Source organism: Papaver somniferum, chromosome 6 (assembly GCF_003573695.1).
Source record: "Papaver somniferum cultivar HN1 chromosome 6, ASM357369v1, whole genome shotgun sequence".
Lineage (NCBI taxonomy): Eukaryota > Viridiplantae > Streptophyta > Magnoliopsida > Ranunculales > Papaveraceae > Papaver > Papaver somniferum.
In genome coordinates, this window is record NC_039363.1 from 135,897,041 (window position 1) to 135,922,198 (window position 25,158).

The 25,158-nt window shown below is 37.2% G+C and overlaps 3 protein-coding genes across 3 annotated transcripts; 2 read left to right on the forward strand and 1 right to left on the reverse strand.

Moving 5' to 3' along the window:
• Positions 1–6,887: 6,887 nt before the first annotated feature.
• LOC113291538 (serpin-Z1C-like) lies at positions 6,888–8,247 on the forward strand. Its single transcript, XM_026541063.1, has 3 exons — positions 6,888–7,220; positions 7,486–7,806; positions 7,936–8,247. Exons 1-3 carry the CDS (start codon positions 6,888–6,890, stop codon positions 8,245–8,247), a joined length of 966 nt encoding a protein of 321 aa, XP_026396848.1.
• A 12,683-nt stretch (positions 8,248–20,930) lies between these two features.
• Positions 20,931–22,206, forward strand: LOC113291540 (serpin-Z1-like). The gene is made up of 3 exons (XM_026541064.1): positions 20,931–21,263; positions 21,378–21,897; positions 22,013–22,206. Exons 1-3 carry the CDS (start codon positions 20,931–20,933, stop codon positions 22,204–22,206), a joined length of 1,047 nt encoding a protein of 348 aa, XP_026396849.1.
• Positions 22,207–22,647: 441 nt separating this feature from the next.
• On the reverse strand, positions 22,648–24,893 carry LOC113289433 (14-3-3-like protein GF14 lambda). The gene is made up of 4 exons (XM_026538682.1): positions 24,307–24,893; positions 23,944–24,066; positions 23,009–23,125; positions 22,648–22,867 (listed from the first exon to the last, which is right to left on the reverse strand). The coding sequence occupies exons 1-4, from the start codon at positions 24,790–24,792 to the stop codon at positions 22,835–22,837; spliced, it is 759 nt and encodes a 252-aa protein (XP_026394467.1). The 5' UTR covers positions 24,793–24,893; the 3' UTR covers positions 22,648–22,834.
• Positions 24,894–25,158: the final 265 nt, after the last annotated feature.

Below are 25,158 nucleotides of genomic sequence, written 5' to 3' on the forward strand. Positions count from 1 at the left end.
GTTCTGAGTAATGTATCTTTTTAATGAACCGTTGGAATGCTATGATTTTTGAGTGTGTTGTGGAATATGGAGTTGCAAGTGTACCGTAAAAATTTCAAGAGGATCAGGTAAGTATTAGTACTGCAAAGATTGGACAATCTGAAACTGTTTTTCGGTGAAACAGAATTCCTTTACAGCTATCTTCATAATTTGTTATGTCATCATGCATTAATTGGCTTGCTACTTTGCATGCATTGATCTTTAAGTCTCAACCTCCATTTCCGTATCAGGTGCAAGCGGAGATAATGACAGCTTGTGCAGGCCTACACAACTTCTTACGAAAAGAATGCCGTTCAGATGAGTTTCCGGTCGAGGAAGAGGAAGATAGCCATCCATCAACGCTTGTAAATGACGATGAAATTTTGACACAACAAACTCAAGAACAACAACGTCAAGAAGCTAATGCATGGAGAAAGAGTATAGCGGATGATATGTGGGAAAATGTTCGTGAACAAAGGGAGTTAGAATTGTATGGAGACCGTTAAATTGAAGGGAAAAAAAATTATCTCGTTGCACGAAATAACATACTATTGATACAGAGATATGATCATTTTCATTTATTTTTTTCTTTTGATTAAAGATCAATGTTATTTACAAATAAGGGTTTATTGTTTCTTAAAAGAGAATGAGTTAGGAGTGAACTCTCTCAAACTCCCCCAAACTCCCTCTAATAAACTCTCTCAAACTCCCTACACTCCCCCAAACTCCCTGAACTCAAAAACACAAAACTGTCTCAAACTCCCTACATTCTCTCAAACTCTCTCAAAATCCCTGAGATTTAAAATACACTCAACTCACCCGAAATCACTCGAGGACTAACCCCCTGTAAGAAAGAGAATTACACGAAGATACGGCGGGGGAGACTTGTCGTTTACTTCTGGGCTGAATAGATGGAGGGGTATTGTAGACAATTCTGGAATTTTGGGGTTTTTATTACTCTTTTGTTTCGGTGGAGTTATCTTATACGGATGTTGACAGCCTTTCGGCTGTAACGCGTGCGTTATTTTTTTTCTATTCCTCCCCAATTTCATCCCACTGCTGCAGAGAAAAGATTTTGATCGAGAACATCGTATCTCTGCTGATCAGAAGGAGGGTGTTGGGTTTGCTTTTAATAGGCTCACTTGATGTTTATTAAGAGGGGATGGAGTTTCAAATGGATTCAGTCAGTATTTCTTCCAGGTTTGAAGGTTCCATTAGTGGCGGTAGTAAAGGTTTCAGGTACGGTTTTTTGGTATGCTTTTGATTTTTTATTCAATTAAGCTTCAATTTTTAATTTGATTTTTGGGTTTCAAGCTCAACACCAATTTTGGAAACCCTAGTTTCGGCCAAGAAACGGGAAAAGGAAGTAAAATCGTGTTTTTTATTGAAATTTTGGTATTTTAGGGCTTAAATGTTATCATCTGAAATTCGGTTGATTTCTTAACAACAACATCAACGATGGGGTTAAATGTTATCATCGATTTAAGTTGTTTCACCTTTTTTTTATTGCTGCATTTTCTAATAATTTATCTCTCTTTTTTGTAATTATGCTTAAACAAGGAATACGTATCTTTCTCTCTAATAATTTGTTCTTCACTGTTAATTGGTTAAATTTGAGATCTGTAATGAATTAGGATTCAAAAATCATAATCTAACAGAGTACACAAGCGATGTTTGCTTAAATGCCTAAATTAATTGATTAGTATTTATGCTACTCTAAGGCTGCTGTTGCCAATTGAATGACGGGTTTAATTGGACTTTCCAGAAGTAAAAGCAGAATTTCAGGTAATTCAATGATATCTCATATTGCTTTGCATATCCTGAACTGTGCTCCAGGTTAAAGTTTTGCGAGTTTAAATCATTTTCTGATCCTTATAAATTTATTAATTACATGTGCTTTGTTAAATTTGAAGTTTCTGTCATTTTGGTGTTATAGTTTATCGACTGGTGCACAGCTATAGGCATAAGCAATCATCATACCTCAAATTGTTCTCTTGAAGTTAGTGTATCTGCATTGAGTTGGTCATGTAGATGATTGAGTAAATATGAGGAAGAAGAAACATAAGAGTACCTATATTTGTAGGAGTAAATGGTGTTAATAAATAAAAATATTTAGGAAACCGGACGGCCTACACCACCTAATGGTTTTATCAAAGTTAACTTACATCTAGGTATTGCCTCATTTCAAGTCAAGTTTTACTACAGGTTGGGGAAAAAAACTGACATTTTACAATTTTCTACAGGATGTGCAAAAGAGATATATGTTTGTGGCCTTTCTCGGTTTCTTCTATGGCAAACAAGCAGGTTATTATTTACCTCCTATTTCATTTATTATTTTTAAAGAATAATAAGCAGGTCTATCTCCCATGGCTAATGAGCAAATATCATTTTATTCTTTTAATGTGTACTTACTATTTCTTCCGTTTCTAAAAAAATAGCCTTATTTGATTTTCACAAAAATTAAGAAAACTAATCATTGGAGCCACTTTTCCATGTTTTTTCTTAATCTATCATTTGGTCCCTTTGTTATTAGAGAAAGAAGAAAGAGAAGTGACCCCTTTTTGTATTAGGAGAGAAAATGGAAAGAGAGAAGTGGTCCCTCTATGAATATAATAGTAAAATCATGACGTTTGACTTTCCACGTATGGAAACAAGCCTATTTTTTTTTTGATATATCCAAAAAAAAAAAAAAACCTGTCTATTTTAGCAACCGATGGAGTATTATTTTTTCTTGCATGCATTCAATGGGAACAAATGGAGAAGTTTAATAGTGAAAAGGAATCTTTTTTAGCATATGCGTAAATCCAGGAAAAGGAAGCCCTGATTACCCACTTCCAGATCTCTAGCTTAATGAATGAAGTTAAACTAAGTGACACAAATCCACTTAAGGTTGTTTTTTTTTTTGCTTAGTTAATTTTATTCTATAGTAATATGGCCAATAATCATTTGTCTGGATAGTTCCTTATAATAGTGTTCATTGGTGCTTACCTGGAACTATTAATGTATGGAATGATTTATTGATGGTTGTACAACAGAATGAAGATGGTCACTCCTCGAGTTAAGTAAATAATATAGAGTTTCATCTATCTATCGTTTGGTGATCATGCTCCATGTGTAATCCCATAGGTTAATTTCGATCGAAAGCTTTAAAGAACTCATTGATATTTGCTAAATGTCATACTTTTTAATATGCAGGTTGTTGTGATCAATTCTCAAAGTATTTGCTAAAATGTCATATTCTTTTAATATCCAGGTTGTTGTAATCAAATCAAAAGCGACGGGGCGAGGCGAAGTCGAGCTACACCAGATAAAAGTTCTTAAGCTATCGGGACGGAACGAGGCGAAGCCGAGCTACACAAAATAAAAAATCCTAAGCATGAATCTGGACGGGGCGAGGCAAAGTGGTTTTCGGGTCCGCCCGGTGCGTAGCACGGGCACAAAATCTAGTTTGTTTTAAACCCTTTAAATTAATGTAACTTATAGTTCAGTCCAAATTTTTCATTTTTCAATGAAAACCCCATATCGGTATAAGAGTTTTCGTTGGCCCAGGACTTTTGTTGCCTGCAAGCCCCACTTTGCCTGCTTCCCTATCAGGCTCAGCCCTGCTCGCGATGACTCTGGATATATATGTCCTTGGTATTTTGGCCAGTAAGTTTTTGTTTTTATTTTTTCTTGAATTCGAGATATTAAAACTGCTGAATGTTAACTTTATTTTAAGAAACCCTTAGAAATTTATTTCTCTTTATGCTTTTGAGGTTTTTGTTTGGCGTTAATATGAATTCTTTTGTAACCTTTGAGAGTTTCTAATTTCAATAACATCATAAGAGAAATGAAATGAAATGGATTTCTGTTGATAGGTAGGTAGAACTTACAAGTTACAAGGCTTATGAAGTGATGTCTTGACGCCAGTTTCTAATGCTTCATTCCTCTTCATAACCGCAACGCCCTTCATTTATCTGACGGTGTGCGGTTGTTGTTGTTGCAGTTGTTGATGAGGCCCTCCGCTGCTTTAACCACTGATCTGCTTTCTTCTTTGATTCTTTCTCAATATGCCTTTGTTGTTTCTTTGCATCTTTTGTTTGTTACCTCCGCCATAATTCCTTAGTTTGAAGTTTTTAGTGTGGTGGATGAAAGAAGGGAGACTTGTGAAAACATACAATGGGGAGGAATGTACCAAGATAGCTGCAATTTATGCCAACAACGTGTGTGTGTGTGATGGATGTGAGAATGTGGCAACGAGATACTTAGCCAAATGTCTGTACAGGTTTTATAGTAGAAATGAATTACATACTTTACCATTACATAAAATGCGATTACAGTCCCTAAAAATAATCTTACGACCTGTAATTTTTGAACCCCAAAATTCTTACACTACAAATTTTACAGACACTACACAAGACTACATGAAAATTCAAGGCCTGATCGAACTTTTTGTTTCCCCAGAACCCATGATAGAAGTAGCTAGGTAGCTTTCCAACTCTTTGCAACATATGTGCAAGTATAAGAATCTAGATATTTTTATCAAGAGCTATAGTCTTGGTAATAGACCATGATCGTAACAGTGATAAGACAGAATTTGTTGCTGGAGGATCAACACTAGTAGGCAACATGCACTGGCAAATAAGGATGTGCTCCATTGACTCTTTCGCTATTGTCACGTCGATTCTAGCCAGGAGTCACAAAAATAGACACACGTGCATGGCTTACGGAGTTCTTCCCGAGTATGCAATTGACGCTATTCTTGGCCAATCAATGTTAGGCTACAAAATAAGCTAGAGCAATTGCGAATGTTCAACATGTGCTTCAGATAAATGATTTATTTTCTTTTTAAAGCTAAGAATTATAAGCTTGGTAAAAAAACGTCGCAGCACATTTTTTTTTAAAGCAAACTTCGCTTTCAATTCAGATGTTTGGTTGGGTTTTGGCCTTCGTGCTAAAACACCACTTTATACTGTTGAAGGCTTGAGGCCATCCATTCACTTGGTCACTCTCATACGTGCCTTGCTCGTTCCCGTTCCAGGTTCTCTCGTAAAAAAGATCTTGTTCTTGGGCTGGATACAACTTTAAAGCCTTTAACTTCCACTAGGAATCTAGGATCCAATCTCAAATCTTTCCACTTTTAGGCATATATTTCGGAACAAGTTTTGTGAACCCTAAGAGTATCTCCAATAGAAGGTGTAAAAAATTCTACGTGGACTTTTAATTTAGTCCTTTTATTTATGAGGTCTACACATAGAGTAAATGTAGGACCTCATATCTAAAAAGCCATCTCCAGAAGTGAGAATTTTAACCCTTACAATTAAAAGAAAATTGGTTAAAAACATGACGTGGAGGTGAGGTGTAGATAACACTTTCTTGAACACCTTCATAATTAGTAATTGATCCTTCCTAACTTGTAGAACCCTACTGTTGGAGATGGATTTATGCCAAACGGGGGTCTAAAATCCTATGTGTCACTAAAAATAAATAGATCACTCTCTTGGAGATGCTAAGAGCATCTATTTATTTTTAGTGACACATAGGATTTTAGACCCCCGTTTGGCATGAATCCATCTCCAACAGTAGGGTCCTACAAGTTAGGAAGGACCAATTACTAAATACGAAGGTGTTCAAGAAAGTGTTATCTACACCTCCGGTTGCACTTCCACGTCATGTTTTTAATTAATTTTCTTTTAGTTCTAACGGTTCAAATTCCTGGCGAGATTGGGGTATACCCAGATTAATTGGGGTATACCTTATGAGACAAAATCTGGTCATTTTGAAGTAAAACCAAGCCACCCCTTAACTATGTATTTTCTAAATAGCTAATATACCCTTGTTTAATTAACACTAAAAATTCTGATTAGGTTAATTAATTGCGTTTAGATGAATTAATTGAGTAGATTAAAACTTATGAATTTAAGTTATGAAATTCATGTGGGAAGATTTTTGATAAAAAAAATTGTTTTGAGAAATTTTTTCCAACGAAAATGAAAACATACTACTCAAACACTTCTAAAAAGGGGATTGCAAAGCTGATGTATGAAATCATACTCAAAATTAAAAAAGAAATCAACACTTTCAGTTCTAAAACTATGAAAAGTCGGCAGGGTCGACGAATGAAGAACATGCCGACTAACTTTGGCCGGCAAGGTTTGAAGATGAAGAACATGCCGACAACTTAGGCCGGCAAGGTCGATGAATGAAGAAGATGCCGACTTTATTATTTTTACACACAGGAGACTGTTGTAAATGTTTTACTAATCGGCATCTTATTGATTTCTTACCTTGCCGGCTACATTATAGTCGGCAAGGTTTAAGGATGAATAACGTGTCGACCCTGTAAATGGTAATTCCAGAGATGAAAAGTCGGCACAGTACTCAACCTCAAACCCTGACGACTATATTTTAGTCGGCAAGGTGGACAAAAAAACCTTGCTGACTTTCGATTGTTTTGATTCTTCGTTTTTTTTTTATTTTATTTCATCATGCATAGTTAGTGTTTCAAAGAAAGATTTTGAAACTTTTTTGAATATGTTTTGGTCGGCATGGAGATGCTCTAATTGAGCAAGTAAATCTCTATATGTACACATGTGTAAATCATAGTAAAACATAGTATCATGCATTAAGGTTTCTGCTGTTCTTGTAGACATGACAGGGGGAAATTAAAAGTTAACGCACCCTCTTTCAAAACTCATGGATCACCGAGAAGAAAAAGTGTAAAAGAATTGGAGTTACCGGAAGACAACATAGAAGAATTGGAGTTACTGGAAGACAACATAGAAGAATTAGAATCATAGGAAGACGATATAGAAGAATTGGAATCATCGGAAGACGAATCAGAAGAATCGGAATCACCAGAAGACAACATAAAAACCGGCAATCCATGTATGAAGCTCGTTGGTGACATCTGGTTGAACGAGTCGAAGAACAATAATTTTGTATTCTCTCGATTCTCGATAGACAATGCTCTAGGGTTACATGCTTCGGGAGCAAGTACTGAAACCTTAGAAAAGATATTAGGCTTTCTCGACTGTGAAAGCCTCGATCATTTACATTCAGTTAATTCGGGACTCATCGACTCTTGTGCCCAAAAAGGACCTCAACTGTCTTTCGTTAGCGGTGTTTGGGTTGACAAATCTTCTCCTCTTAAACCTACATTCGAAGAAGTTGCAACCGGAGTTTATAATGCAAAAGTCGAGACTGTGGATTTCAAAAATGAGGTAAGTGAGAAATTTTATTTATGTTACTCTATTGTTATATATGTTGTGTTTCTGTGCATATAGAGCATACAAATTATGTACTTCTTTGTATTTAATATTCTTAATTTTTTGCTTGATTCTTTGAAATATAACATTTTTAGAATAAAAGATAATAATATGCCATGTACATCCACTGTTTTTGATTTGTTATGGTAACTTATTCAGAGTGAAAAAGTGTCGGAGAGTGTGAACAAATGGGTTAAAAAAGAAGCCAACATTTATTCAGGATCTCCTTCCTAATGGAACTGTGAATGAAGATACAAATGTTATACTGGCGAATGAACTCTATTTCAGAGGATTTTGGACAGAAAATAAATCTAACTCAACTCTTACAGAGGAATCAGAGTTCTATCTCCTCGATGACAAGAAATCAGTAAAAATTCCCTTCATGTCGAGTAACAATTATAAGCAAATTATTAGTTGCTTTGACAGCTTCAAGGTACTTCAACTCCGGTACCAAACAAGAACACAAAAAAATGATCGATATTTTTCTATGTATATAGTTTTACCTGAGGAAAGAGATGGGCTTGGTGGACTTATAGGAAAGGTAAGTTCTGATTCAGCTGGTTTTCTGGATCAACATATCTCGATCGATCATCCATACGTTCCAACTGGACAATTCAAGATTCTGAAGTTCAGTATCCATTTTGATTTTTAAGTATCACGAGTAATCAAGGAGTTTGGTGTAGTTATGCCTTTTGATGAATCCAAAGCAGAGCTGACTGAGATGGTGGATATTGATGATCCTAGTAATGAACACAAGCTTCATGTTTCAAATGTTTATCACAAGTGTTTTGTTGAAATTGATGAAAAAGGAACTAAAGCTGCTGCTTCAACTGGTATGCAGCTAGCAACCATGGCTGGAAGACCTCCTCCTCCTCCTGTTGATTTTATTGCAGATCATCCTTTCATGTTCATAATCAGAGAGCAGGTAACTGGTGTGGTGTTGTTCATGGGACATGTCCTCGATCCTTCTCTAGACTCGTGATGACTCTAGATATATGTGTCCTTGGTATTTTTGCCAGTAAGTTTTTCTTTTTATTGTTTCTTGAATTATATGAGATATTAAAACTGAATGTTAACTTTATCTTAAGAAACCTTTAGAAATTTATTTCTCTTTATGCCTTTGAGGTTTTTGTTTGGCGTTTATATGAACAATTCTTTTATAACCTTTGAGAATTTCTAATTGTCAAAAGTACATCTAAAGAGATATGAAATGAATTCGATTTCTGTTGGTAGGTAGGTAATAAACTTACAAGTACAGGGTTTAGGAAATGACGTTTCCAAATCACCAGGAATCCGTGACTGGAGCTTGAAGCGCCACAGTTTCTAATGCTTCATTCCTCCCCATAACCGCACCACCTTCATTCATCTGACAGTGTAGTGTGCGGTTGTTGTTGCAGTTGTTGATGAGTTTTCTCTGCTGCTGTAACCACCGGTTGGTCTGCTTTCTTCTTTGATTTTTTCTCAATATGATCTTTGATTCTTTCTCAATATGCCTTTGTTGTTTCTTTGCATCTTTCTTTGTTACCTCCGCCATAATTCCTCAGCTTAAAGTTCCTCAGTTTGAAGTTTTTAGTGTGATGGATGAAAGAAGGGAGACTTGTGAAAACATTCAAAGGGAACAGTAGCATATTCGAAGTCTCCTGGAATAAGGAAGGTACCAAAATAGATGCAACTTATGCCAACAGCGTGTGTGTTGGATGTGGGAATGTAGCAACAAGATAGTTGGCTACTTTGATAACTAAAGAACCAGTAAAAAATACTTAATAGACAAATGTCTCTACAGGTTTTATAGTAGAACTAACTTTAGAGTTTGTAAGAAAAAATAATCAAAAGCGTAAGTACCAACGTTACAATTTGCGGCAATATTTAGATTCAAATGAAAACCCAAGTTCTGGAAGAATTACATACTTTGTTAATCCTACAAGAGCATGATGCATTACAAAAAATGCGATTGCAGTCCCTAAAGATAATCTTACGACCTGTAAATTTTGAATCCCAAAATTCCGACACTACGAATATTACAGACTACACAAGACTACATGGAAATTCAAGGCCTAATCGAACTTTTTGTTTCCGCACAACCCATAATAGAAGTAGGTAACTTTCCAACTCTTTGCAACATTTGCAGAAGTATATGAACCATCTTTCAAGATATTCTTATCAAGAGCTATAGGAAGTAGACCATGATCGTGACAGTGATAAGACGGAATTTGTTGCTGGAGTATTAATACTAGTGGGAAATAAGCACTGCCAAACTTGGGACTTGGGAGGTAAAAGAATAGTTAGTAAGGATGTGCTCCATTCACTCTTCCCTATTGTCACATCGGTTGTAGCCTGAGCCAAACAAAAATAAACACCAAACATGCATGGCTTAGTAGCTCTTCCAGAGTTTGCAATTGACGCTAGAGTACCAAAAAAACCAAGGCAAAATTAGCTACAGCAATTGCGAATGTCCGACATGTGCTTCAGATAAATGATTTATTTTCTTTTTGAATCAATTTCTTCTTTTTTCTTTTGTTATAAGCTTGGGAAAAAACGTCACTGCACCTGTTTTTTTTATAGCAAAGATCGCTTTCATTTCAGATGTTTGGATGGGTTTTGGCCTACGTGCTAAAACACCACTTTCTACTGTTGCGTGCTTGAGGCCATCATTCACTCGTTCCCGTTTCAGGATCTCGTAAAAACATAAGCAAAAGGAGCTCTTGTTCATGGGCTGGACACAACTTTAAAGCCTTTAACCAGCTTCCACTAGGATCCACTATCAGATCTTGCCATTTTTTGTGGCATAACTTTCGGAACAATTGTGGACTGAACAATTAAATCTCTCTCTCTATATATACACACACACACGTGTAGGTCAAAAGTTAACATGGTTTCATGCATTAGGGTTTCTGCTGTTCTGGTAGACATGACAGGGGAAAAGTTAAAAGTTAATGCACCCTCTTTCGAAACTCATGGATCACCGAGAAGAAAAAGTGTAAAAGAGTTGGTCTTCACAAATATAGCATCGAGAAGAAGATAATTCTTATTATGATAATCTTATCAATTCTGGTTACACAGTTCATGAATATATAGAGCCCAATATTACGATTAAAGCAAAGATCCTATATACTAGGAAACAATATATTATCCTTAAAAAAGGATATACCCCCCCTCAAGTTGGTGCATATATATCACACATGCCCAACTTGTCCAGAAAACTCAAGTATTTTTTGCTTGACACTCCATGTGTGAGAATATCTGCAAGTTGTTCTTCAGACCGAACCGGTGGCAGCTCAATAATGTTGTTGTCCAGCTTCTCTTTGATGAAGAACCTGTCAACCTCCACATGTTTAGTACGATCATGATGAACATGATTATGAGCAATATCACGCGCAGCTTTGTTATCACAATACAGAGTAATATGATCCTTAAGAAGAACCCCCAAATCCTTAAGGAGAAGCCTCAACCACAAAGTTTCACAAATGCCATCTGCCATACCTCTGAATTCAGCCTCTGCACTTGATCGTGTAACAATATTTTGTTTCTTACTTCTCCAAGTAACTAAGTTACCTCCCACAAAGGTAAAGTAGCCTGCAGTAGAACGTCTGCCATCTATTTCTCCTGCATAGTCAGAATCTATATATGCCACAACCTTTCTATAATCTCACTTTTAGAGAATAAAATTCCTTTTCCAGGAGCAGACTTTAAATACCTCAAAATACGTAAAACTGTATCCATGTGTTGTTCACATGAATTGACTAACAACACTGAGTGTATAAGCAATATTTGGCCTTGTGTTAGATAGATACATCAATCTCCCCACAAGTCTTTGATATCTCCTTTTATCAGTAGGAACTTGATCAGGTTCAATACACAGATTTACCTTTTCTTCTAAAGGTGTATGGAATGGCTGACATGCCCACTTCTTTTAGCAGATCAAGAACATATTTCCTTTGTGATAAGAAAAATCCTTCACCGTATCGAGAAACTTCAATCCCAAGGAAGTATTTCAACGAACCAAGATCTTTCATTTGAAATTCCTTTGATAAGTATCTTTGCAATGATTTCCTCTCCTCTGGATCATTTCCTGTCACCACCATATCATCTACATATATGATAAGAGCAGAAATTTTATCCTTCCTTTTCTTTATGAACAAAGTATGGTCAGAATTACTCTGACGATATCCAAAGTTCCTCATAGATTTGGTGAATTTGCCAAACCAGGCCCTTGGAGATTGTTTTAGTCCATACAATGACTTGTCTAGCTTACATACCTTCTTACCATGAGATACTGGAACTGAAATACCAGGTGGGAGCTCCATGGAAACTTCTTCAGTTAATTCACCATGCAAGAAGGCATTCTTTACATCAAACTGCTGCAAAGGCCAATCCAAGTTTGCAGCAAGCGATAACAAGACTCGTACTGTGTTGATTTTCGCTACTGGAGCAAAGGTTTCTGTATAGTCGATACCATAAGTTTGGTTGTACCCTTTAGAAACTAATCTTGCTTTATAACGTTCAATCTCACCATTTTCCTTGTATTTAATGGTGAAAATCCAACGACACCCCACAATCTTTCTTCCTTCTGGACAATCAACATAATCCCAAGTATCATTCTGAAAAAGGGACCTCATTTCTTCTTCTATAGATTCTCTCCATTTTGGACCATCTAATGCTTCCTGCACATTGTTAGGAATAAAAACAGTTGATAGTGCAATCTGTTTGTACTTAAACGATGGTGAGAATACCTTATTGTAAACAGAGGTATTCCTAAACCCATATATTCACCACCATTATCACTACGAAGTACTTGAATCCGTTTGTTGTACTGAGTGTCAATCATCTTATGGAACTTTTAAAACAAGGCGGTAACTTCACTTTTGTTTTTCATGAGACACACCCACGTCATTCTAGTGCAATCATCAATAAAAGTAACAAACCATCTTGAACCACCCAGTGTAGTAGTTTTAGATGGCCCCCAAACATCAGAGTGTATGATCATAAAAGGAACTGGACTCTTATTGAATTATAATGGAAAAGAAGCACGATGGCTTTTTGCAAGTTCACATACTTCACAATGAAAACTAGAAATATCAAGTTTTATAAATAAACTAGGGAATAATTTTTTTAAATAACCAAACGACGCATGTCCCAATAGTCGATGCCATAAAAAAAATTGAGATTTTTGTCTCTCCCCCTCAGAACCATCAGCAAGAAGAGTTTGACGCAGCTTATCCTAACTACTTGACACCAAATCCAGATAATATAGCTTCCCACACTTAACACCATAACTAATCGTTTGCTTCGTTGTGATGTCCTTAAAAACACAACAGTCAGGAAAAAATATCACTACACAATGTAAAGTATTAGTTATTTGGGAAACTGATAGGAGATTACAGTCTAATGTAGGAACTACTAAGACAGAATCTAAGTTTAAAGTTTCAGTGAGAGATATTGATCCTTCACCAGTAATTGGAGCTTGTGAGCCATTTGCAGTAGAGACTGTTTTTTGTAAGGATGGTTTAATGGGAGAGATTTGTTTAGAATCACATGTCATATGGTATGTGGCACCAGAATCAACTATCCATGAATTATTCGAAACAAGTGAAGAAACATTTAAAAACTTACCATCCCTGTCCTTGATACTGATGCAGATATTACCATGGAATCCTTTCCTTTCTTTGTTGAATCCATTGAAGCACCAAATTTTTTATTTGTCTCCTTCTTCCTCTCCAGATGTTGATCCCACCAATCTGGATATCCAACCAACTCGAAACACATGTCAATTGTATGTCCAGATTGATTACAATGTACACTTAAGTGATGACTTGTTCACCCCAGTCTTTGATTATCTCTGAAAAGACCCTTTTTGATTGTACCGATTTCGAGTTGCCATAGCAGCAAGTTCAACTTCTTCCGATTATTTTGCCATCGTTGTACGTCGAACATATTCACGACGAAAGAGTGCATAACATGATTCCAATTCAGGAATATGATCTGGTAGGCTAGGAAAGATGTATGAAATAAGAGAATAAGAAGCCTACATGTTATAACCGCAAGTGCACGGTGTCGTGATGTAGTGTGTGCAAGTGCGAGTCGATCCACATAGACTTGTGTGTGTAAGTTGAAGTTTCCTAAGCTAATTCTCTAAGCAGTGAACTAATGAAGCAAAGAGTAACAGTGGCAGTGAGTGACAAAGAGTGACAAAGAATGACAGTGGCAAAGAGCCAAAGGCAGTGAAGATGATTACAGCTACAGATGGTAGACTAGGAGGATACTAAGGCATTTGATTCCACATCTTGATCCTAAACTAAGGAAGTTCTTATGCAAGCTATGTCTTGTTCTTTCAGGGAAGACTACAATGAGTGATTTACTAACTAACCTTGCTAACTTACCCCTAGCATCAACTGTCTTCTTACAGCACAGCTGATCACAGGCTTGTTCGCTCAACCAGTTAACTATCAATTCTAAGGCAATCTCTATAGTGGATTGAATTCTTAACTATTGACTAGCTACACTCCTAGCATCAACTGTCTTCTTACAGCACAACTGATCACAAGTGAGTTAACCCAAGTAGCAATTCATCAATCCTAAGGCAGTTAAATCATTCCAAGACAATACATTACAGTCCTTCAAATGGACTGATTTCTTAACCACAGTCACAACTTCACCCCTAGCATCAGTTGTCTTCTTACAGCACAGCTGATCACAGGTGAATTAGCTCAAATGGCTAATTATCAGTCCTACTTCAGTTTAAACATCACAAGAACAATAACATGTATATTAACTATCCTAGCATGCAATCAAGAGTTTCATCTAAGCCCTAGCAAGTAAATTAGAACATACTAGACATGGTGAACAAATACAATTGAAATTTACAAAATAATTTAAACTAAGAACTAACCCTTGAGGCACTGGCTATTCCAGTCCTCTTGGGTGAAGCACTGGCTAGCCCAGGCATAACCACAACACATACCCACACCTTCTATTTATACCCAGAATTCAAAATTAGGGTTTACAATGTTTTCCCCCAAATTCCCAAATTCAACAGTGACAAAATTAGGGTTCCACTCACCTATTTCGATTAATTAAATCACACCCATGTCGTCGTTGTTCCTCTGCTTGCTGTCTTTTCTCCGTCCTCAGCTATTTTTCTCTGCCACATCCATCAATTCTCGTTCCCAATTTTCAAAACCCTACCAGTAGGGGAAATCAGTGAAAGGAATTGGTAGACGTTAGAGAGAGATAGGATAGTGATGGGTTGGTGGTATAGGGTGGTGATGATTTGATTTCTCGAGCTCTGCTCGAGTTGGTGGAGGCAGCAGGAGAAGGTGGTGGGAATGGTGGTTGCAGAGGAGGTGAGGGAGAGAAGAACGAAGATAGAAGGGGGTTGTTTGGTTTGGGTATAGATATTTAATGCTCGGGTGTTGGGCGGTTGTAGAAAATTGGATGAACAACGAGGATGAGACGTTGGATGCGAAGATGATGGATCGATCTAACGGCGAGACGGAGGCAGATCTTGAGCGACCGTTGGATTCTAGATACAACAATTCTGACGTTCCAGATGAGAGTTAGGTGCTATGATGTTTGACAGGAGCTTCAGAGTTTGATGCACTGTGATGAAGCGACCGTTGGATGCATCTGGGGATCCAATCTGACGGCTACGAGCTTAGGCAGGCTTTGGGCTTGGTCTTGGACTTAGGTTAGAGTTTGGGCTTAGACAATTCTGAGCCCGCTTATTCTTTAAGAACAAATTCTTCCTTCCAAGCCCACTTCTAGTTGGTCCGGCTCTTGCAAACATCATTCTTCGCTGCCTTTCTAGCGGGAGTCTTTGCCGGTTCTTTGCTCTTTTCGCTCCGCAACTCATCTAGACTTTATTTGGTACCTAAAAATGCAAAATTAAGTAATAAAAATATTTATTCTTGGAAACAATTAAAATACAGAATATGGGATAAAATGTATAATTAATGCACAAAAGATGAGTCAAATGCCAAGAAAAATATATAGAAATATGCACTTTTTAGCACTCATCAAATACCCCCAAACCTGAATTTTACTTGTCCTCAAGTAAAACAAAACTAAGGAAATCCTAACTATACCACTGTCGCTGGTCTCTCGAATGCATTTAGCGTATGCACTAAGCCTTTTAAACCACCAAGTGTCCCTAGTGGACGAGTGAAGTCTCGTGAAGGTTTGCTTAGAACGTACCTACAAAGTTCTAGGACACAATATAAGCTCATATTCCATGAAATGTGACATGTGCAAGACAGTAGAAGCTCACAGCAAAATGGAGATGTCAACCTAGCTATCAAAGGCACAATCCTAGCACTGATAACAACTAAAGACACGTGATAAGAGTGTAAAGTGTATCTACACATGTTTCTAGAATGACCTGAAGTTATGACTACTAATCACCAAGAGATAGTTTTTAGGCTAAGAACCGAATTCTAAGCCAAGCTAGCTGTCCGGCTTTACGAGAATTGTGAATGTTCACCCAATGAGTTGGTGATATTTCAGTTTTCCCGCGTTATACATCGATGGATGGACCCTCCTTGCTTATTACAAGACTATTTACAACAAAAAGATGACTCTTTACATGACTCTTATTTACATTGATTACTCTCTTTTATTTTTGGAACAAGAGAGAACTATTGTCTTTAACATGACAAAACATGGAATAAATAAATACTTGATTTTTTTTTTTTTTTTTTGTAAGAAATAACTTTGATCTTTACAACATAGTGACACTTTTGATACATGAACAAAAAGAAAAACATAATTACATGACTCTTAGCAAGAGGTGGCCCTTATCGAATGCATCCGGTCAAATTCTATGGTTGCTTTTCTTAACGTATCCTCCAACTTCTATTCCAGCCAACCAAGGAACAAGCTAGTCAAGTCTCATTCAGTATTCTAAAGTGATTGGCAATCAAACTTCCTATCAAACACCTTGAAGATCGAGGCTATACATGTATTGGTAGATCGTGCGCGTGCAAATTTCTTATCACTATGTGAATTGTGCTAGAATCAGGGTGCCTAAATATCTAGACTAAGACTCCTAATAATTACATATTTGCACAAGAGTCAACATTTCAAGGTAAATGAGCTCCATTTTTATGATTTTTTTCAATTTTTTAATTTTTTTTGAATTTGATTTTTCAATTTTTTTGGAATTTTTCAATTTTTTCAAAAAAGAAGAAGGAGTTCGTTTTCAATTATGGCAAATTATCATGGTATCTACTCTATACCCCCAAACCTAAACTAAACATTGTCCTCAATGTTTCAAAATATGAAAAGAATTAAAATGCAACATATGGAAAGGGACATGCTGAGTAGAGTAAAAGGAGAGAGAATACCCGATTTCGGCGAAAGCAGAATTAAAACTCCGTTATTCAAGGCAAAAATCCAACATATTTCAGCCGAGATCATATTGGATAAGCAAAATATATACAAAAGAAACAAAAGATTTAACTAAGAAATTATCTACTGGATTATATACAAGAAAAATTCTACCGTACATTTGGTTTTGTGGGAAACATTTGGTTTTGTGGGAAACATTTGGTTTTACGGGAAATATTTGGTTTGTAGGGGTTTGAAAAACTTTTGGTTTTAATTGGAAAAAGAGAAAGAAAAGTTTGGTTTTTAAATGGGTTAAGTGGTGAAGCCCACTTAATTTGGTTTTTAAACTTTGAAGACAAAGCCCAGGATTTGGTTTAAATGGGTGAGGCAAATGGTTGTTTTTGAATAATAAAAAAAAAAGAGCCCAAAGTACGAAGCCCACAATTCAGTGAACTAGGCCCAATTGGGTTTTCAGTTTGTTGAGGCCCAGAGTTCAGTTAAATACTAGGCCCGGATTTTGGTTTTCAAAGTTACAATTACAAGCCCACAGACAGTTTAAACAAGCTCACAGAAAGTTCAAATAAGCCCACAAACAGGGTTCAGGAGCCCAGTTGGGCTTAAAAATGTTTTCAGTTTCTGTCTGGGTTTAAGCCCACAGTTCAATTGGGTTCAGTCATACAATTTCAGAAACAAATTTTGACAAAGCCCAGAATTCTAGTGGGAGAAGAATACCACAAACCCAGTGTAGAACTCGGTTGAATGCTTAGCTGGGTAAGCTTCAGCCCACAGACTGCCTTGTTTCTCTTCTGTTTCAACCTTGGCTTGGCAACAACAGCTTCACAGCCTGATTTCTTAGCAGCATTCAGGTCAGCAGCACCACAAGCTTGCACCTGGTGGCTCAGAAGAGAAGAGTTAGTTCTCACAGTTTGGAACTAATTTCAAGATGACAGCAACACATTCAACACAACTCAGGCAAATTTCAGCACCAAATTTCAGGCTGACAAGCTGACAACACCACTTCACATTCACAGCATGCAGATTCAGGCATTCAAGATGACAATGACTATGAGCTACTTTTACAGCTACAGCATGAGATGCAGGTGGAGCTGAAACAAAATGGAGATGTGCAATAATGCAATGATGCAATGATGCAGATGCAGATGATACAATGATGCAAGGTATGCAAGATGAAATATGCTAATGATGCAGATGCAAGGTTATGCAGATGCAGTGAATGATGCAATGATGCAATATGAATACAGAACTAAGTTACAGCTAAAATGCAGATGATGCAGGTGATGATGCTAATTAAAACTAAGTTACACTAAGTTACAACTAAGTTACACTACACAACAGCTAAGTTACACTAAGTTACAGCAGGTTGAAAACAGAAAAGCAAGAGCAAAATATTTTTTTTTTTGTTCAACTACACAGCGCCAGTCCCCGGCAACGGCGCCAAAAACTTGGTAGGCTAGGAAAGATGTATGAAATAAGAGAATAAGAAGCCTACATGTTATAACCGCAAGTGCACGGTGTCGTGATGTAGTGTGTGCAAGTGCGAATCGATCCACATAGACTTGTGTGTGTAAGTTGAAGTTTCCTAAGCTAATTCTCTAAGCAGTGAACTAATGAAGCAAAGAGTAACAGTGGAAGTGAGTGACAAAGAGTGACAAAGAATGACAGTGGCAAAGAGCCAAAGGCAGTGAAGATGATTACAGTTACAGATGGTAGACTAGGAGGATACTAAGGCATTTGATTCCACATCTTGATCCTAAACTAAGGAAGTTCTTATGCAAGCTATGTCTTGTTCTTTCAGGGAAGACTACAATGAGTGATTTACTAACTAACCTTGCTAACTTACCCCTAGCATCAACTGTCTTCTTACAGCACAGCTGATCACAGGCTTGTTCGCTCAACCAGTTAACTATCAATTCTAAGGCAATCTCTATAGTGGATTGAATTCTTAACTATTGACTAGCTACACTCCTAGCATCAACTGTCTTCTTACAGCACAACTGACCACAAGTGAGTTAACCCAAGTAGCAATTCATCAATCCTAAGGCAGTTAAATCATTCCAAGACAATACATTACAGTCCTTCAAATGGACTGATTTCTTAACCACAGTCACAACTTCACCCCTAGCATCAGCTGTCTTCTTACAACACAGCTGATCACAGGTGAATTAGCTCAAATGGCTAATTATCAGTCCTACTTCAGTTTAAACATCACAAGAACAATAACATGTATACTAACTATCCTAGCATGCAATCAAGAGTTTCATCTAAGCCCTAGCAAGTAAATTAGAAGATACTAGACATGGTGAACAAATACAATTGAAATTTACAAAATAATTTAAACTAAGAACTAACCCTTGAGGCACTGGCTATTCCAGTCCTCTTGGGTAAAGCACTGGCTAGCCCAGGCATAACCACAACACATACCCACGCCTTCTATTTATACCCAGAATTCAAAATTAGGGTTTACAATGTTTTTCCCCAAATTCCCAAATTCAACAGTGACAAAATTAGGGTTCCACTCACCTAATTCGATTAATTAAATCACACCCATGTCGTCGTTGTTCCTCTGCTTGCTGTCTTTTCTCCGTCCTCAGCTATTTTTCTCTGCCACGTCCATCAATTCTCGTTCCCAATTTTCAAAACCCTAGCAGTAGGGGAAATCAGTGAAAGGAATTGGTAGACGTTAGAGAGAGATAGGGTAGTGATGGGTTGGTGGTATAGGGTGGTGATGATTTGATTTCTCGAGCTCTGCTCGAGTTGGTGGAGGCAGCAGGAGAAGGTGGTGGGAATGGTGGTTGCAGAGGAGGTGAGGGAGAGAAGAACGAAGATAGAAGGGGGTTGTTTGGTTTGGGTATAGATATTTAATGCTCGGGTGTTGGGCGGTTTTAGAAAATTGGATGAACAGCGAGGATGAGACGTTGGATGCGAAGATGATGGATCGATCTAACGGCGATACGGAGGCAGATCTTGAGTGACCGTTGGATTCTAGATACAACAATTCTGACGTTCCAGATGAGAGTTAGGTGCTATGATGTTTGACAGGAGCTTCAGAGTTTGATGCACTGTGATGAAGCGACCGTTGGATGCATCTGTGGATCCAATCTGACGGCTACGAGCTTAGGTAGGCTTTGGGCTTGGTCTTGGACTTAGGTTAGAGTTTGGTCTTAGACAATTCTGAGCCCGCTTCTTCTTTAAGAACAAATTCTTCCTTCCAAGCCCACTTCTAGTTGGTCCGGCTCTTGCAAACATCATTCTTCGCTGCCTTTCTAGCGGGAGTCTTTGCCGGCTCTTTGCTCTTTTCGCTCCGCAACTCATCTAGACTTTATTTGGTACCTAAAAATGCAAAATTAAGTAATAAAAATATTTATTCTTGAAAACAATTAAAATACAGAATATGGGATAAAATGTAGAATTAATGCACAAAAGATGAGTTAAATGCCAAGAAAAATATATAGAAATATGCACTTTTTAGCACTCATCATGATCCTTTCTCAAGATTTCACCACGTATCTGCTCAAAACTTTCATCTAATCCAGCAAGGAATATATGCACCCTTAGGCGCTGAATTGATTTCCGATAGGCTTCAATATCATTAGAGTTCTCCATAACCACCTTGTCACGATGATCCATCTCTCCAAATATTTCAGTTAGTTCTCCATAATAAATTGAGAGTGCTCTGCCATTTTGTTTTGCCGAAAACGCTCGTCGATTTAGAGTAAATACCTGCATCTCATCATCTCCATCATAAAAGTATTTAGATAATGCGTCCCAAATCTCTCTAGAAGTAGGTAACCGAATATATCTCTTCATGATTTCAGGTGACATAGACATCAACAACCATCTCTCGACCTTTTGATTATCTGTGTGCCTCTTCTCATATCTTGGATCTTCCTCGGTAGGTTTTCTTGTCCTTCCCATAATAAAGGAGGTTTTTTCTCTTTCAGCAATATGCATCTCCATGATTTGTTAGGAGCAGATTTGTTTTCCATCTGCCCTTTTTGTTTTGATTTATTTTGGTATAATTCTGAATCACTATCCATGATTCAAGAACCCTAGATCTGATACCATCTTTATAAATATAGGATCGAGAAGAAGATAATTCTTATTATGATAATCTTATCAATTCTGGTTACACAGCTCATGAATATATAGAGCTCAATATTACGATTAAATCAAAGATCCTATATACTAAGAAACAATATATTATCCTTAAAAAATGATATATATTAACAGTTGGAGTATCCAGAAGACAACATAGAAGAATTGGAGTCATCGGAAGACGACACAGAAGAATCGGAATCACCAATAAAAATCGCCAATCCATGTATGAAGCTTGTCGGTGACATCTGGTTGAACGAGTCGAAGAACAAGAATTTTGTATTCTCTCCATTCTCAATGAACAATGCTCTAGGGTTACTAGCTTCGGAAGCAAGTTCTGAAACTTTAAAAGAGATATTAGGCTTTCTCCACTGTGAAAGCCTCGATCATCTGCATTCGGTTAATTCGGGACTCATCGATTCTTTTGGCCAAGCAGGACCTCAACTGTCTTTCGTTGGCGGTGTTTGGGTCGACAAATCTTCTCCTCTTAAACAATCGTTCGAAGAAGTTGCAAACGGAATTTTCAAAGCAAAAGCCGAGACTGTGGATTTCAAAAATGAGGTAACTGAGATTTTTTTTTAATCTTACTCTCTAAGTTACCCGTGTTTCTTTGCATATAAAAGATAATATGGCATTGAATCAACTTTTTTGATTTGTTTTTTTAACTTAATTCAGAGCCAAAAGTTGCTGGAGAGGGTGAACAAATGGGTGACAAAAGAAACCAATGGATTAATTCAAGATCTCATTCCTAATGGAGCTGTCGATAAAGATACAAAGGTTATATTGGCGAATGCACTGTATTTCAAAGGATTTTGGGTTGAAAATCAATTTGAGCCATCACTTACAGAGGATTCAGATTTCTATCTCCTCGATGACAAGAAATCAGTAAAAGTTCCTTTCATGTCTAGTGATGACAACTATCAATCCATTAGTTGCTTTGATGGCTTCAAGGTACTTCAACTACAGTACCAATCAAGCACAGAAGATAGCGATCGATATTTTTCTATGTATATAGTTTTACCTGAGCAAAGAGATGGGCCTGGTGAACTAATAGAAAAGGTGAGTTCTGATTCAGCTGGTTTTCTGGATCGACATGTCTCGATCGATCATCCATACATTCGAACTGGACAATTCAAGATTTCAAAGTTCAATATCCTTTTTGATTTCGAAGTATCACGAGTACTCAAGGAGTTGGGTATAGTTTTACCTTTTGATGAATCCAAAGCAGAGCTGACTGAGATGGTAAATATTGATGATCCTAGTAACGAAGAGAAACTTCATGTTTCAAAAGTTTATCACAAATATTTTAGAAGTTGATGAAGAAGGAACTGAAGCGGCTGCTTCAACTGGTACCACGCTAGCAACACAGGCTGCCAAAGGCCCTCCTCCTCCTACACCTGTTGATTTCGTTGCAGATCATCCTTTCATGTTCATAATCACAGAGGAGGAAAGTGGTGCGGTATTGTTTATGGGTCATGGCCTGGATCCTTCGCTAAACCCGTGATGACTTTGGACATGTTCTTGGTATCTTGGTGAGTGGTTTTTTTATTTATTTAAATTGAATTCCTGACATATTTGGCAATTTGCATACGAGATTTTGATCTGAATATTAATTTCTTTTTCTGAAGAAACTTAAGTAACCTTGATGGTTTTCGTCTAGCGTTTGTGACCTTTGAAAGTTCTTTTTTTCCTAAAATGCCTTGAGATTTTTTGGTAGCCCTAAAACAGGGTTCTCGGGTATGGCTCCAAAAAGTGGCTAATGACTTCTATCTAGTTGAGCCCATCAGGGTACAATGGCATATGGCTCTCAATTAAAATTTAGTAGTTATGTTCAAACCTCCACATCCGAAAGACAAAAATCCCAAACACAGGTCAATGCAATGAGATGCTTAGATGAAAGTTGCAATGTGATCCCAACTGATGATACTTTTTTACGCGCAACCAATAAAATTACCCACTAGAAAGCTTTGTTTTCATTCAACTTAAAAGCCAGAGTCAGCACAGATACTAGGAATAGTTATATGGGTCGTTTATCGCTCCCCCATGGAAAGCACATTTCATTAACAATAACAACAGTAGTTACAGATAAATGACACTCAATCCCCACACCTTCCACATGAGAAGCCTGTATCTTAGCTAATCATGGAAGCTTCATCCAACTGATCCTGCAAAGACAAAATATTTGGACTTGAATTCTATAACTGAAGGACGATATAGTTTGTTAAAACTTCACAGAAGGAAAAAAAAGAAAAGGCATTAACAGCCAATCTCAGTAATAATGACTTGTTGGAGGATACAATACTAACCTGCATATCAGAAGTCCAAAGAGTGAGATTATCCCTCAGAAGTTGCATGATGAGAGTGCTGTCCTTGTACGATTCCTCACCTAGCGTGTCCAGCTCAGCAATGGCTTCTTCAAAGGCCTGCAAGTGATGTTAAAATATGAGAGAATGATTCAACTCTATCAAGTTTTCAAGCTTCAAAGTTTGGTGAAATCAAAGCACATCGTAATTGAACATGTAGAAGTTTATGAAAGATAGCTGAGGCAACTCAATATTCCGAAATAAACTACTGTTTGATTACAGGCTTTACCTTGTACTTCTTTACGTTTTGTATTTACTTTTAAGTGATCAAATCTTCATCAGTACTATGAACATACACATTAAAACAATGAGGTCGGAAAGACAGCAATCTACGAGATTGCACATCAAACATGAGTAGAGTCCAAATATGTTGTTTTGACCTGAACTGATATTTGTGATACATAACTACAATGGCCACTTTATTTAGTCCTATACTAAATCAAACTACTGTACCCTCTGCGAATATCTTGGTCACAATTCACAAGTCAAGCTTAGTGGTCACTGAAACTAAAAGGTAAAACAAAATATCCAACCAGCTCAGAAATTCAGAGGACTATTCTTAGACATGTCCTGAATGCATAATTACGTTTTTAAAAAATCTGGATCAGCACAAGTATGAAATAAAACTACCCAAAACCATTCAAACACTTCAACTAATTCAGTAACTGATTACCCAGAGTTCCAGACTAATAAATACTCGAACCAGACCAAGAATAAAGATATATAGCTTCCAATAGTAATAGAGAAAGACTAACCAAATTATCAGCAAAAAAAAAAAACAATAATAATTAACAATCACATCACTCAACAGAAGAGATGCTAAAAAGAAAATATACAGTATAATGTTTCACATAGGCAAGGGAATGAAACAACCATACCTGTTTGGCCATGCTACAAGCTTTCTCGGATGAATTGAGAATCTCATAGTAGAAAACAGAGTAATTAAGAGCCAACCCCAATCTAATTGGATGCGTTGGAGCAAGTTCGGCCATAGCAATTTCCTACAAATCCCACGACAAGAAAATTGAACAGCTGATTAACTAATAAGTAAATCTCAAAACAATCCTACTAAATTTGAAGTATCTTATTCATAACTAAACCTTCTGTAACACATCCATCCATCAATTGGACAAGTAAACCCCAAAATCAAACCCTAAATAACTCATTCCCATACATCCATAAAAAGAAAATCAAAAAAAAAAAAAAAAAAAAAAAAAACACAAACGAAGAATTGGAGATACCTGAGCAGCTTTGTAAGCAAGCATAGTATCTTCAGCAGCTTCTTTCCTTTCAGCACCAACTTTAAATTCAGCTAGATACCTATGATAATCACCTTTCATCTTATAATAAAAAACTTTGGATTCACTTGAAGAAGCACAAGGAATAAGATGAGAATCTAACAATTTCAATATCCCTTCACAAACATCAGTCAATTCAGATTCCAAATTAGATCTATAATCTTTCACAAGAACAACATGATCATCATTTTTCCTACTTTCTTCTTTCTGTTCAATTGATGAAACAATTCTCCAAGCAGCACGAAGAGATCCAATCACGTTCTTGTAAGCAACTGAGAGTAAATTCCTTTCTTCAACTGAGAGTTCAGTTGTTGAAGTTGAATAACCAACTACTAGTTTCTCTAAGTATTTCACCATTTCTTCGTATCGTTCAGCTTGTTCAGCTAGTTTTGCCAAGTATACGTATTGATCTCTTCCTAGGGTTTCCATTACTGACCAGGAAGATGGAGAGGAGAAGCGAGAGATGGAGAGGGAAAGGGAAAGCGTTTCTAGTCTACTTTGTTAGAATTTTTTTTTTAGACAGAAGAGAGAGATGAGATGTTTGATTTGAACGGCTTATATTACGGGGTTATGGATTGCGTTTTGAGCTGTCCGCTTGTCGGTGTCTTTGAATTTGATTCCCTTTTGATTAGCCACTGACTCAGTGCTAGCGAGGATTAGTTAGTAGTGGCAGCCAGGATAAGTTCTAGAGAAACGGATGGAATCAACGCCGCCGTGATCTAAGTGGAGGGAAGAGAATAAACGGGTTTAGTATGATAGGACTCAAACCATGGGCTGTGGTGCCAGCTTTCCCAA

Bases quoted from the DNA above. Each gene is read 5' to 3' on its own strand.
- LOC113291538 (XM_026541063.1), top strand. From the start codon at position 6,888: ATGAAGCTCGTTGGTGACATCTGGTTGAACGAGTCGAAGAACAATAAT. The intron at 7,221-7,485 runs GTAAGTGAGAAA...ACATTTATTCAG, and splicing joins CTGTGGATTTCAAAAATGAG to GATCTCCTTCCTAATGGAAC. The intron at 7,807-7,935 runs GTAAGTTCTGAT...CGAGTAATCAAG, and splicing joins TTGGTGGACTTATAGGAAAG to GAGTTTGGTGTAGTTATGCC.
- LOC113291540 (XM_026541064.1), top strand. From the start codon at position 20,931: ATGAAGCTTGTCGGTGACATCTGGTTGAACGAGTCGAAGAACAAGAAT. The intron at 21,264-21,377 runs GTAACTGAGATT...AACTTAATTCAG, and splicing joins CTGTGGATTTCAAAAATGAG to AGCCAAAAGTTGCTGGAGAG. The intron at 21,898-22,012 runs GTATAGTTTTAC...CAAATATTTTAG, and splicing joins ACGAGTACTCAAGGAGTTGG to AAGTTGATGAAGAAGGAACT.
- LOC113289433 (XM_026538682.1), bottom strand. From the start codon at position 24,792: ATGGAAACCCTAGGAAGAGATCAATACGTATACTTGGCAAAACTAGCT. The intron at 23,126-23,943 runs GTATGGTTGTTT...CATCACTTGCAG, and splicing joins CTTGTAGCATGGCCAAACAG to GCCTTTGAAGAAGCCATTGC. The intron at 22,868-23,008 runs GTTAGTATTGTA...TTGTCTTTGCAG, and splicing joins TTTGGACTTCTGATATGCAG to GATCAGTTGGATGAAGCTTC.